The sequence below is a fragment of the Hyperoodon ampullatus genome (assembly GCF_949752795.1).
Source record: "Hyperoodon ampullatus genome assembly, chromosome: 12".
Taxonomy (NCBI): Eukaryota; Metazoa; Chordata; class Mammalia; order Artiodactyla; family Ziphiidae; genus Hyperoodon; species Hyperoodon ampullatus.
Genome location: NC_136925.1, coordinates 60728685 through 60756450, shown reverse-complemented (window position 1 = coordinate 60756450; position 27766 = coordinate 60728685). Strand labels below are relative to the sequence as shown.

The 27766-nt window shown below is 39.1% G+C and overlaps 1 protein-coding gene across 1 annotated transcript in view; it reads left to right on the top strand.

The window, feature by feature from the left end:
- SGK1 (serum/glucocorticoid regulated kinase 1) overlaps nt 1-27766 on the top strand; it is a gene marked incomplete at both ends in the record, with an annotated part of 106585 nt that overhangs the window by 37218 nt on the left and 41601 nt on the right. The window contains one exon of the mRNA XM_079716158.1: nt 6518-6733. Coding sequence (XP_079572284.1) covers nt 6518-6733 — 216 coding nt within the window. The remainder of the gene's footprint in view (nt 1-6517; nt 6734-27766) is intronic.

The following is a 27766-nucleotide window of genomic DNA, read 5'->3' as shown; positions in this document are numbered from 1 at the left end:
TCTTTTTTTTTTTTAGTTTTCTAGATCCAGGAAAGACGCATTCAAGCTAAAAGCCTCAGTCCCAGAACTTAAAGGACTGAGAAAAACTCTACTTCCATTTCCAAAGAAAGACTTACGTCAGTGACTTCTGAGCTTTTTCTGTTTAAAGCTTTGTGGGGGGAGATGGGATGACGTGGGCACCTAAACGAGGAGGAAGAAGAAGGGGATTTACAGGACTGAAGTACAAGAACCGGGTCTGGTGTTGAATCCTCACCGCCTCATGCTGGTAGAACAGGGAAGGCTGGCAGCTGTAACAGGGGCTGCAGCTGAGGGTGCAGGTAGCAGCGTGGAAGAGGATGAAGAGACGTGGACCCTCTCATTCCTGCCCCTTCCCCCAGCCCTCCTCACCACCCCATCCCCCAGACGAGGCCTGGGGAAACACAGGGTTAGACCCTGAGAATCTCGAACAGGATGCAATTACCTTGGCCAATGCTGAGAAGAAAGGACTGGGAAATCCCAAGGGCAGTGGCATGAAAGCATGGGGAATTCCAAAAGCCACTCTGTCTTCTCAGGGTGTCTGCTCTGAGGAGCTATTGCTATGTGAAAGAAATCGTTATGCAGAACATATTTATTACCCTGATAGAGGACGACAGCCAAGTGTGTTAAGATCTATAAATGAGGGCTTCCCTGGTGGCGCAGTGGGTAAGAATCCGCCTGCCAATGCAGGGGACACGGGTTAGAGCCCTGGTCCGGGAAGATCCCACATGCCGAGGAGCAACTAAGCCCGTGCACCACAACTTCTGAGCCGGTGTGCCACAATTACTGAAGCCCGCACGCCTAGAGCCCGTGCTCCACAACAAGAGAAGCCACTGCAGTGAGAAACCCTCACACCGCAAGGAAGAGTAGCCCCCGCTCGCCGCAACTAGACAAAGCTTGCATGCAGCAACAAAGACCCAATGCAGCCAAAAAAAAAAAAAAGGATCTATAAATGAATAAATATAGTTATTGTCAAAAATAATCAAGCAATTCCTATTTTTATTGCCTACTATTTGTAAGGCCTAATGCTAGCCTCTGGAGAATTTTTTAAAAAGCCTAAGATGCTGTCCTCACCCTTATGTTCCAGTTAGAGAGATGACATAGCATAACAGCCGGTGAGCATCAAAGTCCCACGGTTTTATATAAGCAATACACACTGCAGATGTTCAGAGAAAAGAAAGTTAGATGATGACCACAAATAGCTAAAGTGAAGAAATCAGATTAATATCACTGACCTTGTATCATAGCACTGTTATATTTTTGGAACTGTGCTATGAAGCAGCCCCGGGCACCAAGGTAAGAGGAACTTGCTTCCAGGAGCCTTCTCCTGAATTACGTTAATGTCATAACCAGCCTGCTGGCAGGCACCCCTCTGGAAAAAGGAATAGGTGTGGAGGTCTCTCTTTATGATCAATTGAATTATTCAGATCATTTTACTAGAAAACTTGCTTGACTATATCTGAATTGAAAGTTATGGTGACATCATATAAACAAAGTCAGTTTTGTATAATAAAAAACGCCTCTCTGGAAATTGCCAAAGTGTGTCCAACATCAAGTTCGCTTGGATTTTAAGGAAAAGACAGCTCTTCATTCCCAGAAAACAAAAGGAGTGATGAGACCAGCAGGTGCTGCCTTGTGAATTCACAGATAAGTACCTGAACCCTCTATAATTTTTCTGTATCAGTGGACATCATTATCAGCTTAAACATATTAAATTAGGAGTAATATATATAGGAAAAGAAAACCACTAGTGGAAAATCCCTCGAAGCTGGCCAATCTTTTTAATCACATCTGGTGATTTTCTAGTCTGCGGGATTATTGCATTTGGAGATTTTTTTCAAATCTATTCAAACAGAGAAATTAATAAAACCAGGGCAGACTGATTTAGCAAAGAGATTAGCTTAATATTTTGCATACACACTGTTCAGTAACAGTAGCTGTGAGGTTCAAAGAAAGGCTTTACTCTTTGACCTGTGGCTGGAGAGGGAATTCCTTCTGTAAAAGTCTGGTGCAGTTTGGAGAACAGGCTTCTAGAAAGCCCAAGTGAGGGAGTTTTTGATTTATTCGGGGTGAGGAGGATGTCTCACCGCAGTCCGTGTTTGTTTACAATGCTCTCCACAAAGAGGTGTGTGGCTCTGAATAAAACCAGGCCCAGGTGGCCCAGGAGCCAGGGTAGCAGCCTGTATCCGGGCATTCATTTTTCTGACACACGCAGCTGCTACGGTTTTCAGAGAGCCATTGTGACGGGTCTCTGAGGGGCTCCCAAAGCCACTCGCTGTCAGCAACTCCTACGGTAGGCCGGTTGTAGCTTGAATTCCCTCAGGGCCAAGGGAGTGGTCCCGCGCTCAGCAGTTTTGGAGGGCACCTTGCCGGAGTCCAAGGCCAGAGGGAGAGAGCCCTTGTACTCACTCCCTGTCCAGCCATTCTCTCAAGATCAAGTACACGTTGTCAACCCTGTCATGAATCAGGCCAATAAAAACCACTTGGAAGGCTCCAAAGCTGTGAAATGTGCAAAGCAGTAGGGGGTAAGGGACAGACTGGAGCCAGTAAGAGGACTTAGCCAGAGGAGCTACAGCAGTTCAAGACAAAGCAGGCGATGAATGCCAGCCACAGTCCTTTCACAAAATGTATTACTATACTTATTTTATTTATTTATTTATTTATTTTGCGGTACGCGGGCCTCTCACTGTTGTGGCCTCTCCCATAGTTGCGGAGCACAGGCTCCGGACGCGCAGGCTCAGCGGCCATGGCTCACGGGCCCAGCCGCTCTGTGGCATGTGGGATCCTCCCGGACCGGGGCACGAACCCGTGTCCCCTGCATCGGCAGGCGGGCTCTCAACCACTGCGCCACCAGGGAAGCCCACTATATCTATTTTTATAACACCTTTCTCCCTGATGCTTCTGGAGAAATGGAATATTTCTAAATTTCCCTCACGACTTTTTCTGTGGAAAGAGAGGGGGGTCCTAGTCCCATGTCTGTAAGGATCAGGATGGGTTAATTCGTTGAAGGTTATTTGGAATCAGGGATCTTTCTAATGAAATGTCATGCCACCCACTCCCTGCCCCCAGTGGGAGGTGTGAAGGCACAAAACACAAAACACTCACTCTTAGAAGACTTGAGTAAGTCATGGTATTCAGTAAGTTTACGTGAAACATAATAGATTCTAATAACCAAATCCCCAGAAATATGACACATGCTTCACAAGTAGATCTTGGCAAGTCACTGGGTATTTTTCCCTGGAAGACTTCAGTAGAACATGGCTATTTGTTTCAAGCCTTCAACTCATATTTGCAGCTTGAATCTTTCTCCCGAAATCTCATAAAATTAAAATTGAACCCTCCACTGAGACTGATCACTCACCTCTGCTTTACTTCCCCCTTTATTATTTATTTAAATAAATAAATAATTTATTCCCTTAGTCATAAGTCAAGCTCCACGAGGGCAGGTTTTGGGGGATCTGACTTGTAAACTGAATTCTCAGTGCCTAGATTATGCCTGGCATGTAGCTTGTCTTCGATAATAAGTGATGAATGCATGAATGAAAGTTAAGATGTTGAAAGCATTGGATTTTTTAAAGTTAGAAGATAGCAAATCATTTTATTGCTACTTCATAGAATTCTACTTCATACTTATTCTACTCGCTAGAATAACTTCAAGGGTCAAGCAGTGGCTCTTGAAGGTGTAGGGTATGTTTGACTAGGGTTTTATTTGGCCAGCATTGTTTGCTTGGGGGTTTTATGTGTTTGTTTGTTCATTTTTTCATTTAAATTTAAAAACTCTTGGCAAGCATGCACTCCTAGTTTGCCACAATCTCTACCACTCCCTATTTTTATACCCTGGTCATAGGGCTTTACACATTTCCTGTTCTTGCCAGCCTCTGAAGACACTGAGTTTGCCAGCTTATACCCTAGTAGAAACTAGTTGACTGATTTGCTTAAACTAAGAGGTGTAGTTTTTCCCACATAATAATTTACATTGTGACTTTGGGCAAGTTACTAACATCTCTGGGTCTCTTTCAACTCTCAAGTTCTGTAAAAGCATCTATGCATTGTTTGACAGCCTATGCTCAAAGTCATCTGAACTATTTTGGGAATTCTTAGCTGATATCAGATAAAATGACAATTCCTTATGTGATTCTTTTTTTTTAATTTATTTATTTTTGGCTCAGTTGGGTCTTTGTTGCTGCGTGCGGGCTTTCTCTAGCTGTGGGGAGCGGAGCAGGGGGTTCTCTTCATTGCTGTGCGTGGGCTTCTCTTGCTGCGGGCTTCTCTTGCTGCCGGCTCCAGGCACATGGGCTTCAGTAGTCGTGGCGCGCAGGCTCAGCAGTTGTGACTGGCGGGCTCTAGGACACAGGCTCAGTAGTTGTGGCGCACGGGGCTTAGTTGCTCTGCGGCATGTGGGATGAGGGATCCTCCCGGACCATGGCTCGAACCCGTGTCCCCTGCATTGGCAGGCGGATTCTCAACCACTGCGCCACCAGGGAAGCTCCAAACACTTTGAATGCAGCTACTAACATGCTTATGGGGCCCCAGCATACGAGAAATACTGATGGAACCCTCCCAAATGTTAACATTAGAATAGTAAACGTAGAAAGATTATTTTAAATGACACTGAAAAGAGTACCTATACACAAAGCAAGTAAAAGACACGTATGTAACCAAAGAAAGAAATATGATGATTTTAATTGCTTAAGATTCTTATAAACTTTAAAAGAAATTATTCTTTAAAAAAATTAAAGCACAGGACACTGTAAAAAGAGGGAGAACTAAGACATCCATGATCCTAACAAGAAATGCAAGTTTCTATTTTGCCTGTTACTTTCTTGCTTTGTCTATAGATAGTACATATATTTTTACATTTGCAATTATAGTGATTGAGCAATTCTGTATTTGGCTTTTTTTCGTATAATTACATTCTAAACATTCTCCATGTTGCCACAGAGTCTTCACAATATTTATTTTTAGTGATGGCATAATATTCCATCAAATTGCTTAAACATTCTTATGCTATTGCAATTTTAGTTTATTCTCAGTATATTTTTTAAAAATCTAATTGTCAGCATTACTAACTAAAATTCAGTACTGTGATTTTATTTTTTCATCCTTTCAATATACACTAATTTCACCAATTGGTTAACTATAAAAAGAATCCTCAGGAGTTTCAAAGAGCATGGAAAAGACATATTAAATCAGGATGAATTTCAAGCATTTGATGACAAGTCATAAATCACTCCAACACTTGCTAAAACTGCATGCTTGTATAGGAGTAGACAGTGGATTCAAAGTGCCTGCATCCTGCCTTTGCTTGACACCAGTACTGTGCCTTGGGGAAATTTGCTTCATTTCTCTGTGCCTCAGTCTTCTCATCTGCAAAGTGGGATTAGTAATAGTGCCTATCATGTAAGACTGTTCCGAGAATTAAACAAAAAAAAACGTTGCATGTTAAACACTTAGAACAGTGCCTTTCATATTGAAAGTGCTATATAAATGTTATCCTTTTAATGTTAGAATACCTTTACATTTTTTCTCTACCTTACAAGAATTCTACATGCAAGCAAGACAAGTGGTGAGTTTTAAAACTTTAAGGAAAAGAAACAAAACAAAGTGAGATAATTTCTTAGCCAGGAACAGCTTCTTTTACTTCTTTTTCTAAGGTGAATCGGTTACAATTCACCTTAGACATTTGTGAACTATCATTCTGTCAGCATAATCATAACAGTAAGAGTAAAGTAAAATAAGCACCACTCAGTGGCATGAAAGGATGGGGAATTCCAAAAGCCACTCTGTCTTCTCAGGGTGTCTGCTCTGAGGAGCTATTGCTATGTGAAAGAAATCGTTATGCAGAACATATTTATTACCTGATAGAGGATGACAGCCAAGTGTGTTAGGGTCTATAAATGAGGGCTTCCCTGGTGGCGCAGTGGGTAAGAATCCGCCTGCCGATGCAGGGGACACAGGTTCGAGCCCTGGTCCGGGAAGATCCCACATGCCGCGGAGCAACTAAGCCCATGCGCCACAACTACTGAAGCCCGCACGCCTAGAGCCCGTGCTCCACAACAAGAGAAGCCACTGCAGCGAGAAGCCCTCACACCGCAAGGAAGAGTAGCCACCACTCGCTGCAACTAGAGAAAGCTTGCATACAGCAACAAAGATAAGAGAGAAGTAGAATAAGCACCATCTACTCAATATTATGTGCCAGGCAAAACACTTGGACCTTTTAAAATACTTTAAAATCTGCATAACAACCTGGGCAGAAATATTACTACCCCAGTCTTACAGATGGGGAGACAGACTCAGAGAAATGAAATGACCAACCAAAAAACACAAGCTGCTGGAAAATGAGTGGCCAGCACTGACCAAATCAGGTTATGTTAAGATTTGATAGGTAGAGAAGTTGTGTGACTCCTTTCATGAGTGTCCATCCCACCAACTTTCCCATCAAGGCCTCATTAGACATCAAAGGAGGTAAAACACATTTTTTCTTTTCTTTTGCACACTGTAGGTACGAAGATGGATCAAGAGTCCAGTGGTCAGTGTGGATAAGCATCAGAGTCCCAGCCTGAAGTACACGGGCCCCTCAGTGGTGTACATGCCACCAGGGGAACCAGACTTCGAGGCTTCGTTGTGTCAGACGTGCCTGGGAGACCAAGCTTTCCAAAGAGGGGTTCTCCCTCAGGAGAAGGAGTCAAGCTCATGGGAAACTCAATCCGGGTGCGAGGTAAATTTGCTCTGGATCCATTCTTCTGAAAGGATTCTAGGCCTTTGTTTTTCTTGTATCCATGTCATGGTACACCCCCAAAATTTATTTTTTAATGCACATTTATAAAGCTTCTGAGGAGGACATAGAATTGTGGCCTTTGTTAGTCCATTGTACTCATTATTTTTAAAATAGACTTTACTTTTCAGAGTAATTTTCAGATCACAGCAAAATTGAGAAGAAAATATAGAAATTCCTATACATTCCCTACCCCTAGATATGCATAGTCTCTCCCGCTATCAACGTCCCCACCAGAGTGGAACATTCCTTACAACTGATGAGCCTACATTGACACATCAGCACCCAAAGTTCATAGTTTACATAAGGGTTCCCTCTTGGTGTTGTATATTCTATGGGTTTGCACAAATGTATGATGACATGTATCCATCTTTATAATATCATACAGAATAGTTTCACTCTCCTAAAACCCTCGGTGTTTCACCTATTCATCCCTCTCTTCCCCTAACCCCTGGCAACCACAGATATTTTACTGTCTCCATAGTTTTGCCTTTTTCAGATGCCATGCAGTTAGAATCATACACTCTATTGTTCTAATTTTTTATGCTGTTCCAAGACAGCAATGTTTTGGTCAACTAGAAATTTCTCCTAAGTTGTTTGATCACACAGAAATCAATTCTTGTATGATGTAAGAAAGATATCATAACAGTTATCTAAAGTTTGTAAACACCACTGAAATATTTATCTCAGCTTGATTTGACCCATAACAGAGAACTATGTCAATCTTTCACTATTTTCCCATATATACTCATATTTTTCATATATACTTATATTTTTCCTGACATTTTTCTCTGTTACTCCAAGAGCTTTGGGGATTTGTGTTTTTTAATTTTGCTAATTCAAGAAAGCTAGATAACTGACTTACCTTGTAGGTTCTAACATTTCAAAAATTTAAGGTTGTATTTTTAACTTATAACTCAATTAGGCTTATTTAGTTTGACTTTTTAAACCATCAGATGACATGTTTATATTATTTTTATTACCAATTTATTGACATAAAAATGCAACAGTAAGAAGACAGGACATGTTATTACAAAGTACAATTAATTGCAAGTGATCTTCCAATATATTATTTCAAATCAGTGCATCATAAGATGATAAATGCTAATAACTTCTCCTTTTTTTTTAAGTCAGCATTTTCCAGAGATAAAGGAATCATTTTAGCTGCTAAAAGATAAAAATACTTGAATCTGAATTCCTTTTAACCCTGATATATGCAATGTCTCAGAAACTGTTACCTCATGAAAAAGTAATACCTGCTGCCTACTTTCTAGAGTTATTGGAAATATCAAGTGAGATATACATGAAATATTTCATAATCTATAAAGTGCCATGCAAATATAAATCATCGTTACTTATGTTTGCTGATGTACTTATTAGCTAAGCCTGTAACTGAACTAGACTTCCATGACTAGGTTAGCAGTTTGCTGATCTATCAACATTTGTCATAGGGCATTTATTGTTTAGCTAGACACTGGCTCAACCCCACGTTAGTCATAAAAGGTAATAAATAGATTTTAAATGCAAGGATTGGAAAACTTTTTCTGTAAAAGGCCAAATAGCCAAATAGGGAAGCCCTAAATGCTTCTTTTAATGGCCAAAAATTTGCTAAGAGTTATAGTGCAGTTAGTTTGTGCCATGCCTTGCCAATTGTCTAGTTAGTAGCTTTTAAACATGTTTCTCCTATGGAAGAAACTGGGATATACGTATTGCTAATAAATCATCTAGAAGAATAGCAATATTGTGATGTTATTAGTAGTACTGTCTAAAAATGGACTGTTTAGGGCTTCCCTGGTGGCGCAGTTGTTGCGAGTCCGCTTGCCAATGCAGGGTACACGGGTTCGTGCCCCGGTCCAGGAAGATCCCACATGCTGCGGAGCGGCTGGGCCCGTGAGCCATGGCTGTTGAGCCTGCGTGTCCGGAGCCTGTGCTCCACAATGGGAGAGGCCACAACAGTGAGAGACCCACATACCGCAAAAAAATAATAATAATAAAAAAAAATAAAAATGGACTGTTTATTAAACAGACCTTTCTGGGAATGAGATGGGAAGAGGATAACATAGAGCTGTGTAAACTGTTACTGAATAATGCATGCCAGTGGAACTCAAGTTGAAGTCAACTTTTAGTTCCTAAAGAGATGGAAAACCGTATTAGTTTTTCGATGGGTGCATGTTGATTAAACATATTCAAACTCTGTTCTGCAGCATATCTCTCTTAGCACCTCCAATATCCAGATAGACCTAGCTGGAAGGACAGAAAAGGAATGTTTTGGAGTGGCAGTGGGGAAGGAAATCTGGTGTGAGGGGAAAGCATAGGATCGGATCAAGATGGCAGCCTGAACATTTAACATCATCTCTTCTTCTTGCCTTAAATAATAGAAAACACACACACATTTAAATTTATAGTAGTGCTAGAAAACAAGGTATGTCATTGTATGGATAAGGAATAATTAAGACTCTCTGAAAAACAGAAGGCAGGTAGGATTATGAAGTTGATGAGAAAACTACAGTCCAAAATGACCACATCAAAGACAGATCTAACAGATGGGGACACTGCAAGCTTATCTATTCAAAAGAATCCAGTAAGTTGGAAAATAAAGATGTTCCAGGCAAGGCTTAATAAAAGGAAAGCTGTGTTAAGAATATAAATGTCAGAAAAAATACAATGTAAGACAAAAAATTTGAAAGGAACAAAGAGGAATATTTCACATTGATGAAAGATAGCTGCTAAGAAGATAAAACACTCACCAACCTTTATGAGCTTAGCAACATAACATGGAAATAGTTAAAGCAACAAATAATAGAAATACAAAGAAAAATTGAAAATTCATGTCACAGAACATTTTTGTCATACTTCTCCCAGGAATTGCCAGCTCAAGAAGACTGACAATGTGTGAGGATAGAGGATTTTATTTTATTTTTTTAAAAAAATTAATCAATCAATCAATTTATTTATTAATTAATTTTTTTTGGCTGTGTTTGTTCTTTGTTGCTGTGTGCTGGCTTTCTCTAGTTGTGGTGAGTGGGCGCTACTCTTCGTTGTGGTGCACAGGCTTCTCATTGTCATGGCTTCTCTTGTGGTGGAGCACAGGCTCTAGGTGTACAGGCTTCAGTAGTTGTGGCACATGGGCTCAGTAGTTGTGGCTTGTGGGCTCTAGAGCTCAGGCTCAGTAGTTGTACTACATGGGCTTAGTTGCTCCTTGGCATGTGGGATCTTCCCGGACCAGGGCACCTGGAGGAAAATGAAAACGCACAATGTTTGTGCTCCCAAAGTGCCTTGCTAATAATCCTTCTGTCTGTCAATCATTTTACCCTGCCCTGTGTGGTGTTTGTTGGTATGCACATCCATTCATTCTCTCAGTTCCCCCCAGTTTTTAAATCTAACATGTTCATTTTCCTATATCCTCCCTGGGCCTTGCCTACATGTTAAAAATTAATGTGCTCTTTGTTTTTCTCCTTGCCTTTATTAGCAGAAATGGAAATTTTGTTGATGCAATTTTTTTTTTTTTAACATGAAAAGGAGAGACTAAGAAAACTCTGCAGCCCATGCTGGTTATAAATCACATTTCAGAGGCGCTGCGTGCCGAAGGCTCATGACTGATTCTCGTTAACTTTGCCCTCTCATATGGGTTAGATTTGGCTGAGTGAGGATTTCCTCAGACTCCTCTGTCTGTGTTTCAATTGAAGACAGCTCAAAAGGTGCGTAGTCAGCGGCCAACAAATGAAGCCAGGGCACTGCATGTGGATTTTAAGGCCTGGTGAAGTCAGTCCCCTGGAAAGAGCTGCCAGCTTGAAGAAATTATTAACCACATTAGTAACCCAAGAATTACTGTTGAGCCTTTGACATGATTAAATATAAGGTCACTGCCTCTTCTTCTTCCTCAGCAAATCACCACAGACAATAATAGAAGGCACTTTTAATTAAGCTTACTTGACACAGTTCTGGGAGAACATCTGCCCCATGTGGCTTGTTCAGTGTCTGGGATGCCGTCCCTCCATCTGTTAGGTTATCATGGCTCAAGGAGGTGCACCGTTACCTTTATATTTCTTCTCAAATCTGTTGAGCTGTTCCTTTGAAGCCCAGGAAGCTTGGTAGTAAAATGGTGAGCTGAGGGACAGTTTCCATCCTGATTTACCTTCATATCATCTTGAGTTTTTCTGATCTTTCTTAAGAAAAGGCTATAAAAGACTTAAATCAACCAGATGGCTTTATAGACTTCTGGTTTCTTTCAATTTACATAGTAAAAATGGATTTTTATGAAGGCTTATAGGGAATAAAATAATAGTCTTTCCAATTGCCTTCTTCCCCAGTTTTCTGCTCTTAGTATGACGTATCATGGTCTCTGGGGGATGTCGGGTGATTTCTAAGCTTATCATCCACAATAGTCCTTGTTCTGCACCAAATTTTAAGCTATTTCATCTTTGAGAAGGCATTTATCACATGAAACAAAAAATTAGACCACTAAGGCAGGGAGAAGAAAATACCCTATACTTCGGATGTGACAGAGTGGATGAAATTCTGTCCAGAACCAGAAAATCTGAGTTCGAAGTCCAGCTCTACCACTGGTGGGTCACGTGAACATCCACATGCTACGTGATCTCCAGAGGCTGACCTACAAACCATGAAGAATAAAACAGTGCTGCCTACCTTACGCAGCTGATGAGACGATGGGGATCAAATGACAGAGCACGTGTGGAAACTCCTAAAGAAAAAAACCCATAAACAGCACTTGAAATATTATTAGTTGGCAAATACACGTAAGGGTAATAAAAGCTGAAAAGACTTTAAAGCAAGTAAATCAGTCTTAAGCAAAACATTCATCACATTTCCAAACTTTCCTAATAATAACAGCAACAATAAAGAATACTACCTGGAAAGTAATATGTCCTGGGAAACATTAAAAATGACTTAGTTGGGGACTTCCCTGGTGGTGCAGTGGGTAAGAATCCACCTGCCAATGCAGGGGACACGGGTTCCCGGGAAGATCCCACATGCCTCAGAGCAACTAAGCCCGTGCACCACAACTACTGAAGCCCACGTGCCTAGAGCCCGTGCTCTGCATCAAGAGAAGCCACTGCAGTGAGAAGCCCGCGCACCAAAAGGAAGAGTAGCCCCCCCTCGCCACAACTAGAGAAAGCCCGCACACAGCAAGAAGGACCCAAAACGCAGCCAAAAATAAATAAAATTTTAAAAAATGAGTTAGTTGCCCTCTTAGGAGAATGAAAACGCCGATACTCACTATTGCCAATATTTATCTGAATATTATTATTCTAAGACTGAGACAGAATTGGAAAAAAAATAGTTTCTTTCCCCAAAAAATTTGGAATATTTTTTCCTAGAAAGGCAGCATAAAAAAAAAAAAAAAAAAAAAAGGCAGGGGTAAGAAAATAGAAGAAACTCTATTGGTTCCTCTTGGAGGTTTTCAATGTTTTTTCCTTTGTTCTACAATAATTTGAAGTGTCTTAAGTGACTTACAACTCAAGCATTTCTCTTTGGCTAAGAACCAGAGGAAAGATTACCTTGTTATCCTGTAGCTCTTGCTAAGAGCTACTAGTTAGCTGAAATTTCCATTTTTAGATTTCATATGTCTTTTGCTATAAATCTATTTCCTTTCTGACTTTTCCTCATGATTTTCAAAAATTATGTAAGAATTATCATAACAGCATTATTGAGATGTTTAAAAATAATTCTATTTTCTTTATATGCCAACTGTTTTTATTTTTTTGTGTTCTCTCTCAGTTTCCCCCCTGTGTACCTAGTTTGTCCATGATTGTTTTCATAGTGTATATATGATAGTGAAGCTGCCTTTTTTCCACTTAACATTTATTGGAAACATTCATATGTTGTAACATAAGTTTCATATTTATTATAGTTAACATTGCATCAAATTGATGTCATTTAATGTAACCATAGACCTACCGTTAGCCCTTTCATTTTCTTAATTTTTTTCTCTTTTTCATAAGGCTGCAAATGATTTTTTCCCTCTCAATTTGAATAACCTTAGAATAAATTGAACCTTAGTATGAACCCCCAGTAATGGAGTAGAGTTTAAAAATAATTATGGTTCTTGTCAAAATACTTTCTAGACCAATTTAGAAAGAATCAAATAAATAAAAATGGTACCAGCACTATGTGAATAAACCTACTCCACTAGCCCTTTATCCCTTGAAGGTAGTGGTATGTTTTAATTTTTGTTCATTTAATGAAATGACACTTCAGTGATGTGATATGCATTTCTTTGATTACCAGAAAATTTAAGAAATTTCTCTATTTTCTAAGTCATTACTTGTAAGTCTTCATGAGAATTGTTTTGTTCTATCCTTGCCTCTTTATTTGTCAGAATTTTGCATTTATTTTTGTCAATTTAAATGAATTATTTCTATGTAGTTGACATTCTCCTTCAACTTCTTTCAAGTCTGTCTGTGGCAGATTTTTTTCCCACTCTAGTCTTGGTTATTATAGCCACAGAAATGAACCAGGTCTGCTTTTTGTACTACTAGAGAGAGGATATCTACATTTAAAGCTAAATAAGCACACACTCCTCCAACCAAAAAGGTACAGAGCAAAGCCCTGGTGTCAACAGAAGGGCTGCACGTGAAAGAATGCTAGGTCCTGGGTGATTATGGCTTTCTGTCTGTGCCACATGCACATTTTGTGTCTGGCCAGACAGCTTGATACCCAGGACGTCGGTTCCTCCTCTTCCAGGAGTACATCTGCGTTTCCAGTCCATGTTTCCAGGGCTCTTAGAGCCAGGAAGCCATCTCCATCCACTTGGTGCTGCCCTTCTCTTCCAGAGACGAGGGCCGGGAATCTGGAGGGGCATTCTGCCAGGGTCAGGGCACAGGAGGAGGTAGCACAGTGTCCCGCTCAGCCCCTCACCACCAGGCGCTGACCAAAGGCTTGCTTGCTCCACAGCCTGGCACACACTTCTCCTGTATTTAAAGACATGATTTAAGTCACAGGACTTACATGTGAGAGTCAGGATTTGGAATAAAACAAGTTTCTGCTTGCATCCAGAGCTCCCTTCATTTGGATTACCTAAGCTCTCCTATGAGGTCCATCCCACCAGTATGCCTCCTTCCCAGGAGATAAGTCTGGAAAGGGATAAGGGAATCCATCCAGGCTATTTAGGACATAAAATATTCCAGGAAAGTTACTCCCAGTCCTCTCTAGAAATCTCTAGCCAGTGGTTACACTTACCCTTGGGTTGGAGCATATTTCGTTGGCTCTTGTTGTGTGTAACCAAATCTATCCTGCTTCTAATTAAACTTATTCCTTTTAGCATAGTCCTTCCCAGAAACCATATGGCTATTTTCCACTATAATAATACCCCTTCTTAGTAGTTTTGAGACTTTAAAAATTTTATAAGAAGGCTTTTTACAAACTACTAAAAATCTACAAGCAAGAACTGAATTTAAGTGATAAAGCAAGTTTAGTTGTTTGCCATTTGAAATTTTGGGTCATTATTTCTCTTTTTTTCCTCAAAGTTTACAATTATATTTTTTCTTGGATTGTTTTTTGAAATAATAGAATTTAATCTATCAAGAAGCATCCCTATAGTGTAAATTATAAAGAACACGTTAAACAAAAATGTGAAGAATTTTGAGAAAGACAATGATAATTTCTTAAAACGGTATAACTTAACTCTAAACTTAACTTTTGGGGACTTGAAAAGACTCTTCTTATAAACATTCTAAAGACAAAGGAAATAAAAATGATTAATATCACCTTGATATTTCCTATTCACACAAAGTAAATTGCTTCTGGTTCATTCTGCTTACACAGAGAGACTTGGATAAACACCTAAATGTGCCAAGACACACATTTGTCCGTGGTGTTCATGATAAATAAGCCATTCTATTTTCACTTGTCTTTGTGAGCCCATAAATAAATCAATCTATTTCTAGGCAAGATTCTAGCAAAGCTCAATTTGGTGACATCTTCTCTTTAGAGAATCATCACAACCAGTAGAAGTACACTGATATTATGTGACTCAGCTGTGTTCCATAAGAAGATTAAACTTTTCTTATCGACCTTGAGTAGCAGACATTGGCATAAGCACATATTAAAAATCCCTTTGAAATCAAGCCAAACTTTACAGCTTGCTGTCTATAATTTTAGTGTACTTTTCCAATGTCCATCAGCCTTGATAACTATAAATACACAATTCTATCCTCAATTCGCTTTTCTCTCTTGTGCTGATAGGTGGTTTTCCTTTTGAGTTGATTTTAAAATGGCCTTTCAAGAGATTCATCTAGATTTCTACTTGAGGGAAAAATTCGAGAATTCAGCACCTCTGGCTGGGTTAGATAAGTAGCAGACAGGTGGCTCCCTAGTTAAGTAACACAGGGAGCAGGGGTTATAGATCTTTGTAGATTAGAAAATGCTAAATGCATTAACTTGGTTGTACCAAAAGAAAAAGAAAAGAGAGAAATGACCATTACAATTCTCTTCTTGGCTTAGCATTGCAGAATCAGCAGCACTGGCTTATTTTTAAAACAAGTAATCTGATATTAGCATGAAGGCAGACCTTTCCTGTAGTGACCACATATGCAAAATGCTAAGAGGGACATCAGAATGTGGAATGCCCTCCAAGCCACTATTGGTTTGTTCTCTCAACTAGTATTTATTGAGAATTTCTATTACAGGCCAAGCAGTAAGAAGTATCTCATGCAGTGCTTCCAGGAGAAGAGAAAATACTGATAATTAGCCAGGCAGTTATAATACAGTGATACATGCTACCAAAAGGGAAAGTACTTAAGAGGGTCCCATAGCCCACTACTGAGGGTCGATGAAGGCTTCAGCAGAATAGAAATCTAAACTAAATAGTGAAGGATGATGTACCCCAGTGTTCATGGCAGCATTATTTACAATAGCCAACACATGGAAGTAACCTAAATGTCCATTGACAGAGGAATGGATAAAGATGTGGTATACCTGTATATATATATATATATATATATATATATACACACACACACACACACACACACACACATATATATACACACACACACATCATACACACACACATATATATACACATATATACAAACACAAACACACATCATACACACACACACACACATATATATATACCAGTCATATATATTACTCAGACATAAAAAAGAATGAAATAGTGCCATCTGCAGCAACATGGATGGACCTATAGATTATCATACTAAGTGAAGTAAGTCAGACAGAGAAAGACAAATATCATATGATATCACTTATATGTGGAATCTAAAAAAATAATACAAATAAACTTATTTACAAAACAGAAATAGACTGACAGACATAGAAAACAAACTTATGGTTATCAAAGGGGAAAGGTGGAGGAGAACAAATTAGGAATTTGGGATTAACAGATACCACACTACTATATATAAAAGAGATTTAAAAAGACCTACTATATAGCACAGGGAACTATATTCAATATCTTGTAATAATCTATAATAGAAAAGAATCTGAAAAAGAATGTATATATATATATACATACATACAAACATATATGTGTATATATGTGTGTGTTGTGTATATATATATATATATATATATATATATATATATATAACTGAATCACTTTGCAGTACACCTGAAACTAACACAACATTGTAAATCATCTACACTTCAATTAAAAAAAAAAAAGTGAAGGATGCATAAATTAGTGAGGTAAGGAAAGGTGAGGAAGGAGAAACCCAGGCAGATGGGACAAATAACCAAAAGCCTGGAGAACTCAAATTAGAGAGTAAATTTGGAGCAAGGGAAATGAAGCTGAACTGGGACACAAAGAGGTTAGATCATTAAGGCTTTTCACAAGGCATTTTAAATAATTTATAACTATCCTCAGGAAACAAAGATCCATTGAAATGTTTCCATCACAACAGTGTTATCATTAGGCATAAAGAATGGATAGGAGAGAGTCAAATTCCAGAAATTCTTCCACTGGAGATTTATGGCTTTGGATTAAGGTTTATGGCTCTGACCCTGCTGAGGATAAATATGCTTGAGATTTAATACAATAAGCTTGACTCTCGTTTCGCAAAGAAAAACAAAGATTCCAGATTTGGAAAAGGGTAACATTAACCAAATTACCAAAAATTCCCTCATTATTAAAATGGGGGGTTGGGAGGGAGGATGAGAGTCTGAAACCATGAACAAACTTTGTCACTTGCCAACTTTGTTGTTATTTAGTGACTGAAAAAAAAAGGTAAAATTAAGATGTGGGAGAAATGAAAAGTTTCAAAGAGGATTGTAGTTAGAGGGAGAAGGAGACAGAAAGAGAGGATACGTGTGATCACGTGCTCTACGCCATTTTGGGTTTGACTTGAGGAATCCAACTGTGTCTTGCAGAGGCAGAGCCTACGCAGATCAGAGTCAAGGAGTTCTCTCTGTTGGGGCTGATTGTACATGAGTAAGCAAAAAGCTGTAAAAGTCCAAGGAGAGTGGATGTTTGTAAAATGCGTCTGCACCAGTGTCATCCGTCTTTGTATGGAAAGATGATACCACTGACCTTGTATCAACGTTGAGTGTGGTTCCTAGCATTAAAAACTGGATTTGTACTGATCTGCTCATACTCTCTTGCCTAATCTCCCAGAAGACTAATAGAACAAATTTTCAGTAGACTTGGAGGGTTAATCTGACTGACCTTCTCTGGGCTTAAACAAGGGGCCTTGGTCTTCTAGCACAATGCTCTAATCAGCTACTCTAATCAGATCCATGGTTTGCAATACACACGAGGAGAAGAAAATAACAGCATTTGAAGAAGTGGGGAGGCTTTTAGTGAATTTTAGCCACTGAAGAATGCGAAAGTTCCAATTTTCTTCATAACTGAAATCATAACAGCTGTGAGCACTTGGCTGTTTATCAAAGATACAAGGAGGAGTCATGAGGCTTTATTTCATGGATTAAGTCTAAAAGCTGTATGTACTTTCATGAAGTCTCATAATGGATTGGTAATGGTTATTATGGATGATAATATTTATTTTGACAAGTCAGAAATACGAAGTACAAAAGATGTTTAAAGCATAGACTGTTTCACAAATGCATAGGTTGAAATTATCTATAATTTCAGTGACTGTCATAAATTGTATGACATAAAGTTGGCTCTGGCTTTCATTTTCATGGTAAGGACAGCTTGTAAATCAGTGACATGACTCATGGGTCTCGGGGATGGTGCATCAACCCAGCACCTGCTTTCCCAATCAGTCAAGTTACATTCATATCCAAACACAAGTAACCGTAGTCTTATTAACCTCAGCCACGAAAATTAACATTTCAGTGTTGAGAGGACGTGCAAGTTTAAGCTCAGAGGGTTCACTTCCTCCTGGTGGCATACACCATACACTTAATTCATAAAAAACCTGCTATTTCTTTCTGTGGAGCTTCTCAGGGGTGAATGCCATTTTGGGTTTCATGTTTGTGGCTTTGTATGGGCCATGTATAGGTAAATTTTACAAAAGGCCACAGCAGATGTTACTTTGAGCTGAGGCCATGTGACAAGTAGCAGCATGCCACCCTAACCTCACTTTGGGGAAATCCAAGCTTTGCAGTTGCCACACAGGATGTCTCATCAAAAGAGGGATTTTCCCCTCTGCTCTGGAACACGTTACTTCCTTCCCCTTCTTCAGTTCTACAGTACAAAAATACTCTCAAAACAGTTAATGATTTTCCCTGTCATGAATGACTGTACGGGGGGGACTGTAAGGGGGTAGGGGTAGGGAATGAGGGGTGGGTATTCGAGGGCCGGGGTGTAGAGAGACAGTAAGAACAAGACGCCCTGAGCACTCTGGTCAGCCCACCACGTCTATGGACATGCTACTGATAGTGACCAATAATAAAAAAAATAATAATTATTATCTCTGACCCATGTATGTATCAAGCGTGGTTTTGGTGTCAGATTTCAATTCAAAGCCCAGAACTCACACTTTACCAGCTGTATCCTTGAGTTTCCCCACCTACAAAATGGATAATAATACAAACTAAACAGGGTTGCCGAACGGTTTCAACGAGAAAATGTACAGACATTGACTACATTTCTCTCTGCTTCCATCTTCCCTCAAACCTCTTCCTAGCTCCCCAAGCCTAAAAGAAGTCAAACAGATCTAACAGTGAGAGTCATATGGTGATTCTGAACTATGTGTCACGAACCCAATGTACTACTTCTATTTACTTTGTCATTTGTGTCCATAGGATACTACACTTCTTAATCACAAGCTTGTGTCCCATGTCTTTTCGTTTAGCAAAAAGGGAATTAAAATAGGAAGTGAAAGTTGCAAAACAAGTACATTATTAAACAAGCTTGTGTCAGTGTCGCTTTTTTAAAACAAGTGAGCTTTTGACCAGTCAAGGTATTCTGTCAACTTATTTCTAGTCTCATTTCCAAACCTCTTGAATGAAACTAGTGGGAAAACTGGAGGAAAAATATTCGAGTTTGCTTTTCTCTAGGGCAAAATGTTTAGTATTCCTACCCCCAGTTCTGAAGGGTAGCTCTCCCCTGAATACCTATTATGGACAAAACCACACAGATTGTTTGCTCAACCCACACTGAGACCTGAAATATTCTCACAGAAAAATCATTCCACTGACATTTTTTCCCATTGAACTGCAGCTCCTTCTGGAAAGTCAGATTCTCTATATAATCTCAAGATCATCCCAAGCAGGTGTGTCTTTACCTTTAATTCTAGGAAATAATTGCTGCCTGGAAGATTAAACTATTACGGCCTAAAACATAAATAAAACCAGAACTCCTAGAGTTTTTTTTATTGTTGCTTAAAGTTTTCTCAATTTTAATCTCATCAAGACAATTTTTCTTCACCTATAAAGGAAAAAATGCAATAGAATTTTTAAAACATAAATAATAATTATCTATAAATTAATGAGCAGCATCTTAAGCTTTCTGAGAACAAGTCAGACAGCAGAATTCCTTCGTGCAAGGTTAATGAATAATACAGATTAGAAAACTACTAGCAATTTAGTTCCATCATTGATGGCACTTTAAAATTATAAATTAGAATGAAAATAACAAGGCTATAACTTGGTATATAATGAATTGCCCCAATTATACTTTTGTAATTTACTTTTAATTTGCCTCTATTCAGGCAATTTAGAACTAAATTTAATCATTAGTATATTAAAGATGGCATATATTCTTTATTATTATCATATTCATCCATTCTTATTGAGTCTACATTTCCTATAACAGAAGGCAAAAGCTAAATAGGGAAATATATTGATAACAATGCTTTTAAGTATTTTTTTATTTGGAAGATTTGAGAATCTTTTTAAGGATTTTTTATCACTAGTTGAAATACCTATTCAGCCTGTCACTGTATAATCTAGTTCATACTCAAGGACAGATTACTGTTTCGAAGAGAAAAAACATTCTAAAGGTTGGAAGGATTATAAAGCAACATTGGGTAGATTTCACATGTTCAAAACAGCTCCACCACTGGCCCAGACCACCTATCTCCTTCACCCTTATCCCTTATTTCAAAGTTCCATTTCAACACTGAGTCGGAGAGACATCTGGATCAGCAATCCATCCTCCTGTGACCACTGTCCTCTAACTGCTCTCCTCCTTCAACTCAGTGATGCCTGAGTCCCAGAATCACAGCAAGCACCATAGCACATTCAATCCCCATCACAGTTTTCATCCCACTCATCTCTGGTCTGCTGTTTTTCTTACTCAACAACACCATTAACCCCCTCACTTTCCCTTTCTACAGCATCCTCTGGGACTGTTGTCAGTAAACGCCATTAAATCATTCAACTTTTCCTCAAAACCCTCCCTCTGCCCTCTCACCTTGTTATGCAAGATGGCAATATGGGCCATACATTAAACAGGGTTTGTCACCAACCCTGTCAACAAAACAGGGTTTGTTTTGAAAAAGCAAGGTTAGATGTCTTAGTGCCTCCGTTAGAGTAATGTGCCCTGTGAATCCCTAAGAGGGAAGAGCCTGAGCATTACCCAGATGCATTGGACCCAAAAATTTCCTATAAAGAAACATCTTTAGGAGACCACTGCCTTAGTTGAGACTTGGCATTCTGTGGAAGATGGCACTGCTTCTCCTGCACCCTCGAGTAGAAATGGCCTCTTTTCCAGCCTCCTTTCCAGCCTCCTTTACCTGGAGGTAAAGAGCTTGGCTCTAGCATAGCGTCTGAGAATTTCACTACCTTTGCTGAACCACAGTCTTTACTGGCATCTTCTACTAACCTCCAAGACACTTCTTCCTATTCTTTAATCACTTTGGTGGTTAATGTCATAATTTTCTCTACTCTTTCACAAGCAGTCGTTCTGGGCAAATCCAATATTCACACTCATGATTCAGCTAATAATAACAAGAGTAGTAGTAATAATGACAAGTAATAGATTATTTTTGAATGTCTACTCTGCGCCAATAGGTATCTTTTTTTTTTTTTTTTTTTTTTTTTTTTGCAGTACGCGGGCCTCTCACTGCTGTGGCCTCTCCCGCTGCGGAGCACAGGCTCCGGACGTGCAGGCTCAGCAGCCATGGCCCACGGGCCCAGCCGCTCCGTGGCATGTGGGATCCCCCTGGACTGGGGCACAAACCCGCGTCCCCTGCATCGGCAGGCGGACTCTCAACCACTGCGCCACCAGGGAAGCCCCCAGTAGGTATCTTTAACACTTGACATGTATTATCTCATTTAATGTCCACAAGCACTATAAGTAAGAGATATCATTACTTTCAGTTCACTGATGAGGATCATGACTTTTTTTTTTTTTTTTTTTTGCGGTATGTGGGCCTCTCACTGTTGTGGCCTCTCCCGTTGCGGAGCACAGGCTCTGGACGCGCAGGCCCAGCGGCCATGGCTCACGGGCCCAGCCGCTCCATGACATGTGGGATCTTCCCGGACCGGGGGCACGAACCTGCGTCCCCTGCATCGGCAGGCGGACTCTCAACCACTGAGCCACCAGGGAAGCCCCCATGACATTATTTAACAAGTCCAAGTTTACACAGAACATTAAGTGTCAGAACCAGGATTCAGAGCCATATTTAGCTGATCTACCATATGGGACTGTTGTCAGTCTAGTTTCCCGCTTTATAGCTATTCAAACTCTTTCCTCAGACCTCTGTACCCCCATTCCACGTCATCCTACAGGCATGGCCATTTGTTAGATCTTATGATTACCCTAAGCTGTTCCTTCTCCAAGTTTTTATACTCTGCGGTTCCCTCTTGACTAAGGCTTTCTGCCCCCCATCTCCTCCCTCACTTTCACTGCTTGCCCTTCTCCTCCATGCCCTCCAGTCATTTCCCTTGTACCCCTGCTCTTCATCACGGAGACCTCATCTTTATCTGCTGAAGTGGCAAGTCCTCTCTCCATCTACCAGAGATTCCTACAGTGTGTTAAATGTGGGGATGACCCAACAAGCTGGGCATAGTTTGTAAGCAGTTTAGAGCAAAGACGACACTGACAGGATTATAAAACACATCTATTGGGACTTCCCTGGTGGCACAGTGGTTAAGAATCCGCCTGCCAATGCAGGGGACACAGGTTCAAGCCCCGGTCCGGGAAGATTCCACATGCCACAGAGCAACTAAGCCCGTGCTCCACATCTACGGAGCCTGTGCTCTAGAGCCCGTGAGCCGTAACTACTGAGCCTGTGTGCCACAACTACTGAAGCCCACGTGCCTAGAGCCCGTGCTCCACAACAAGAGAAGCCGCCACAATGAGAAGACCGCTCACTGCAACAAAGAGTCACCCCTGCTCACCGCAACTAGGGAAAGCCTGCATGCAGTAACGAAGACCCAACACAGCCAAAAAATAAATAAATAAAATAAATAAATTTATTTTTTAAAAAGTTAAAAAACAAAAACCAAACACATCTATCATCATTTGAGAGATCATCTATGAGTATTGCCTTCTTCCCCAATGATCTGGTGCGATCAGGAGCTATGGTCTCCCAGAGCGACCTTCACATGTTTGCGGTCATTCCTTATTCCTCCATAGTCCTTTCTCTCTGTGCCCGGGTATATTCTGTGAAATCACAAACTGATGGGATGTTGAGATTAGCAGGGGCCATAAAGTTCATATAGTGCAACACCTTCATTTTACAGATAAAGAACAGAGATCTGAAGAAGCCCATAAACAGACATTATCAAAAGAAATGGCTGAAAGATTAGATAAAGGTAACAGAATCTGCTGATGTCCTTTCAAAAAGAGATTTATTTCACCAATATATCCCTGACTACCTCTTATCTGCCCTGCTGTCATAGTTTTAGATCTAAGCCTCTTAGTGAACCCCCTGTTCATAAATATTTCTCTTACTCACTCGCTGGTTGAGAAGCTCGTGTGTTATCAGAGGGAAGGAGGGCCCACTGCTTTTCACAGCAGCACAATGAGGCTCTTTCTGTTGGGTGGGACACTTGGTCTAGATTTCCTCTGCACCAGATGGCTGTCCCCCAAAGGCCCCAGAGCTCCTGGGATCATTAGGATTCCAGATGTGCTTGCTACCGTTGATCTGCGGTAATGTGACCCCAGCTCTCTTCTTGCCAAGTATGTATTCAGCTGTTAGACTGTATTCAGATATGTTGTTTGGCATGCTCCTAATCTATGTGATCATTTTCATTTTCCATTTTGATCCTCAAAATAGGCATTATTCACTGTTTAAAGATATTTAGAGTTTAAGTAGTTAAAAAAAAACCTGCTGTATGAATCGTGTGTTCTAGAAATGTATTAGTGAACATCTGAGACAATCTAATTCCCAGGTCCCAGAGTTCCAAGGCGTCTCCGTTCTTAATACATTGATGTTCTGAATTCAATTATGCTCTTTCCAATTTGAAAAATAACTCATTTTGTATGTTCATCAGTAGGATGTACTCTGATATTAGAAAAAGTTTTTACTTTAGTGTGCTCCAGATTGAAGACCTTTATTAAGGCTGGTCTGCCTTATTTCCCAGTAGTACTAATTAAAAGTACTAATTATTTCCATGCTAGTATCTCAGGACCATCTTTTGATGCATGAAACTTTTGAGGGAATTAATAAAAAAAAACTGACTGATTTTCGGAATCATATGAGAGAGTTGATATACTTTAGTCCCAATTAAAAAAAATGTTTTTACGTCAGTCCATTTGACTTTCATTCTTACTCCTTCGGTTTCAGGTCTATTCTGGATTTCTGCCATGTGGGAAGTAGTTGCCAGAATCCTCTTTCTTTATATAGCAGTTAGTGTCATTAATGCTGAAAGGGAACTTACCTCACTCCTGAAGCTAATAGTCTTCTCAAAAGCAGTTTTCATGCCTAATTCTTATCATTTATGAAGCATTTAAACCAGATTCCCAAGATCCTTCTTACATTTAAAGTCAATGATTCTCTTAGACCTTAGGGTCATTTTCCTAATTCTTAAATCAACCTGTTTGTTCCTCTCATGAGAAATAATCCAGGTGTGCTTAGGCAGGAGGTCGGTTATTTACTTTTCTATGCAAAAGTTGGGAGAATGGAAGAAAGATTATCTTTCCAGCTGGAAGGCAATCCTTTCCCAGAGATACATATAATCCCTTTAAAATATTTTTAGATTCCAGAACAATTATACTCTAAATAATTATTAAGTCACATAAAGTGAGGGAACCTTTATATTGGGGAGTAAGATTTCTATTCACACATTTACAGGTACAAAATTTTGTGAGTTATGTGAATTATCTACAGTATACTACTCTCAACGGCAAGTTTATTCTATTTTAGATGCTCTGGTATTGCAAACATGTAACTTATTTACTCTTTCAGTATACCTTTGCTTGAGAAAAGAGAATATTTTGGGGGCAAACAATTTCTATAGTTTTAGACCATGCAATCGGATATATATATATAAAAAAGAACCTTCCTAAAAAGTAAGTGTATATATAACTGGAATTGAGTTTATTTTACAAAAAATAAGGTCAGTGAAAGTGAATCCCACAAGTGGAATGCATTCACTCAGCAATGATTTTTTTTATAAATAATACAGCAGCATTGGAGATGCTTGCTGTGGGTGCTTTTCTGTCCAACACTAATGCTGTGGGAGGGTTAGGGAAACAAAATAGCAGCAATGGCATCTACCTGAATCTCATTAGCATTTGGGAGTTAATATCCTGATTTTTGAGGAGTGAATTGGAACTCAAAAGGTAGCAAACCATTCCATTCTGCAATTATTATAATTATCTCAAAAAACTTTAATATTCGTGGGACTTCCCTGGTGGCACAGTGGTTGGGAATCCACCTGCCAATGCAGGGGACACAGGTTCAAGCCCTGGTCTGGGAAGATCCCACATGCTGCGGAGCAACTAAGCCCGTGCACCACAACTACTGAGCCTGTGTGCCACAACTACTGAGGGCCGTGTGCCTAGAGCCTGTGAAGAAAAAAAAAAACCTTCAACATTTAATACTTAGAAAATGGCTATTTCAGATATTTGAGTTGCTTGCAAGCTACCCCAAAATAGTCATTTCTTAATGATTTTTAAAAAATCACTTATCTAGGGCTATTGATAGAAACAACAAACTCTGGGGATGAAGCACAGAAGTTAATATAGCCTCCTATATTAACTATTAACTATTGGAAAGTACCCAATAGTATGTAAAATATGTTGGAACTGAGTCATAGGTAAATTTTCTTTTTTAACTTCTTCATTCTTAAATTCTAGTTCCTGGAATCCCTCCTTCATAACTGACTCACAATCTATTTTGGGACAAACCTGTCAGTACTACAACCCTTTCACTGCATATTACAATCCATACAGAAAAGTCAGAGACTAATGGAATGATCAAATAAGACTGACTAAAGAGCCTTTCATACCTGTAGCCCTATGTTAACACTGAGCACTGGCCTCCAAGTCAAGGATGACCTAAACTCTCAGTGTTTTGAAGTTATGTTTCCTGATGCTGTGTTCGGAAAAATGAGTTGATTAGAAATACTAAGTTTATAATTTAGGTGAAACACTTGATCTTGTTCTTATTTAAAATAGTTATTTTTTCCTACTTCCTTCCTGTCAAAACCTCTCTGAAACTTTTAATAATGAATTTCATTATTTTTAAGTAATCCCTTTTTTTTTCTAAAAAAAGCTACATTTTCATCTTCATCTTAGTTGCTTTCTCCTCTTTTGTTTACCATGTTCAGCTAATTTGTTTTCAGAGTATATATTAACTCCCTGGCTTTAAGAAGATTCTCTTCAGCGAACTGAATCTTAGGCCTAGAAGGGACATGAGCACATCCTTCCCCTTCAGGAAGAGCCACCCAAAGAAGATACCATACAATAATTATTTTTTATGGCTCTAGAGAAGATTGCACAACCTCAACCTGAATCTCATTTTGACATAGAAATACTCTTATTCTGCTTAAACAAAGCCTTTATACTTCAACCCCAGCCTGTTTTCTTTTGTTTTATACATAATGCAGGTAGCCCACCACCTCTTTATAAAATGCTCTTCATATACTCAAAGAATGTATTCAATTGCCATCTGGACTTCTCTTCAAGAAAATGAACAACTGTCCTGTTTACTCTTCTTCCTGGTCTTATTTTCCAACACTTGAATCATTTTGTCACTTTCCTGGTTATTTTTTAAACAATTTCCAAATTCTCCAATCAAGACTCCATACATGGACTCCAGGAATTCACCTTTCAGAGCAATAATAAGTTGAGATCATCTAACACCTCTTTCATATCATACTCTCATTCTACATATATTTATTTTTATATTGGTCTTTTTAAATGTTTTATTATAAAAAACAATTTTTTGAATCTAGATTTAGATTTTTTTTAATGCAACTGATTGGTTTAAATAAGTGTGTCTATATAGAGTAGGTGTTTCAATGCAACACTGATAACATACATAAAGTTTCTCCAAGAATCATCCATAGAAATTATAACTACAGTTAAAATAGCTTTACAGTTTCTCTATTTAATTTTTATTTCTAATATTTTTTCCTCTATTTTATCTTGGATGAATTTTCCAGTTCTATGTTTTTCCAGCAAGTTTCTGACTCCCCCCCAAAAAATCAGAAACTAGCTGCATAATACTAGTACTAGGCCAATTTAGTTTGGCGTCAGTGTGATTATGAACAAATTTAGAGCCTTTAAGAATGTTTTGAGCTATTTCTGCATGAATTTTATTTAAATATCAGGTTTATTGTTTTCCTTTTTTGGAAATCAAGCTGAAAATGATTACAGTAGATGCAAGTGTGCAGATTGTAGTTCATTAATTTCATTAATCCCTCTGAAGTTTCAGACCTTCAGAAATGGTAACCTTGACTGGCACTGGCATATTCAGTATGGTTCTTTGGGAAGTTCAATAAAGTGCTGACCTGGCATGTGGATTTTCATTCACCTTGGGTGAGAACCAGGTCCATGGGGAAAGTAGACATTGGAAATAATGATTGAGGCCCTAGAACTTAAAGGAAAATCTTCACAGGGGAACTTTGATACTCCGTCTCCCTTTTCCCGATGACACAAAATGAACCTGTCATGGATTGGTGCTAGAGGGCCTTATCTTTGCATAAGTCCAGAAGAAACTTGAGAACACCAAACTATAAGAGAAGATTGGAGGTAGGGTACACATGCATTCACGTTCATCAATAATTCTGTGCTGAAGGAAGCATGAGATTATAGCTCAAAATGAATATAATTTCGTTTGTTGTTTTTATAGTAACACTTTATATCAGGGCTTTCTCCAATCATTAGGACATTCATTCCTATACTCCATTTCCTAGACATGGACAAAGCAGTTCTGTTTGCATTAAGATAGATAGACAGATGATAGATAGACAGATAGATAGATAGATAGAATTATAGACATAGATGTTACATAATTTTTAAATTATGAAGATAATATAAAATATTACTAAAAAGCAAAGAAATAAGAAACAAAAAAAAAGCATCCATAATCCCACTACAGTAAAATAACAAACATTGCTTCATGCATTGACTTGTTTGTCTTTCTGTACACAATTGAAATACAATTTTATGTTGTGATTTCTTTTATT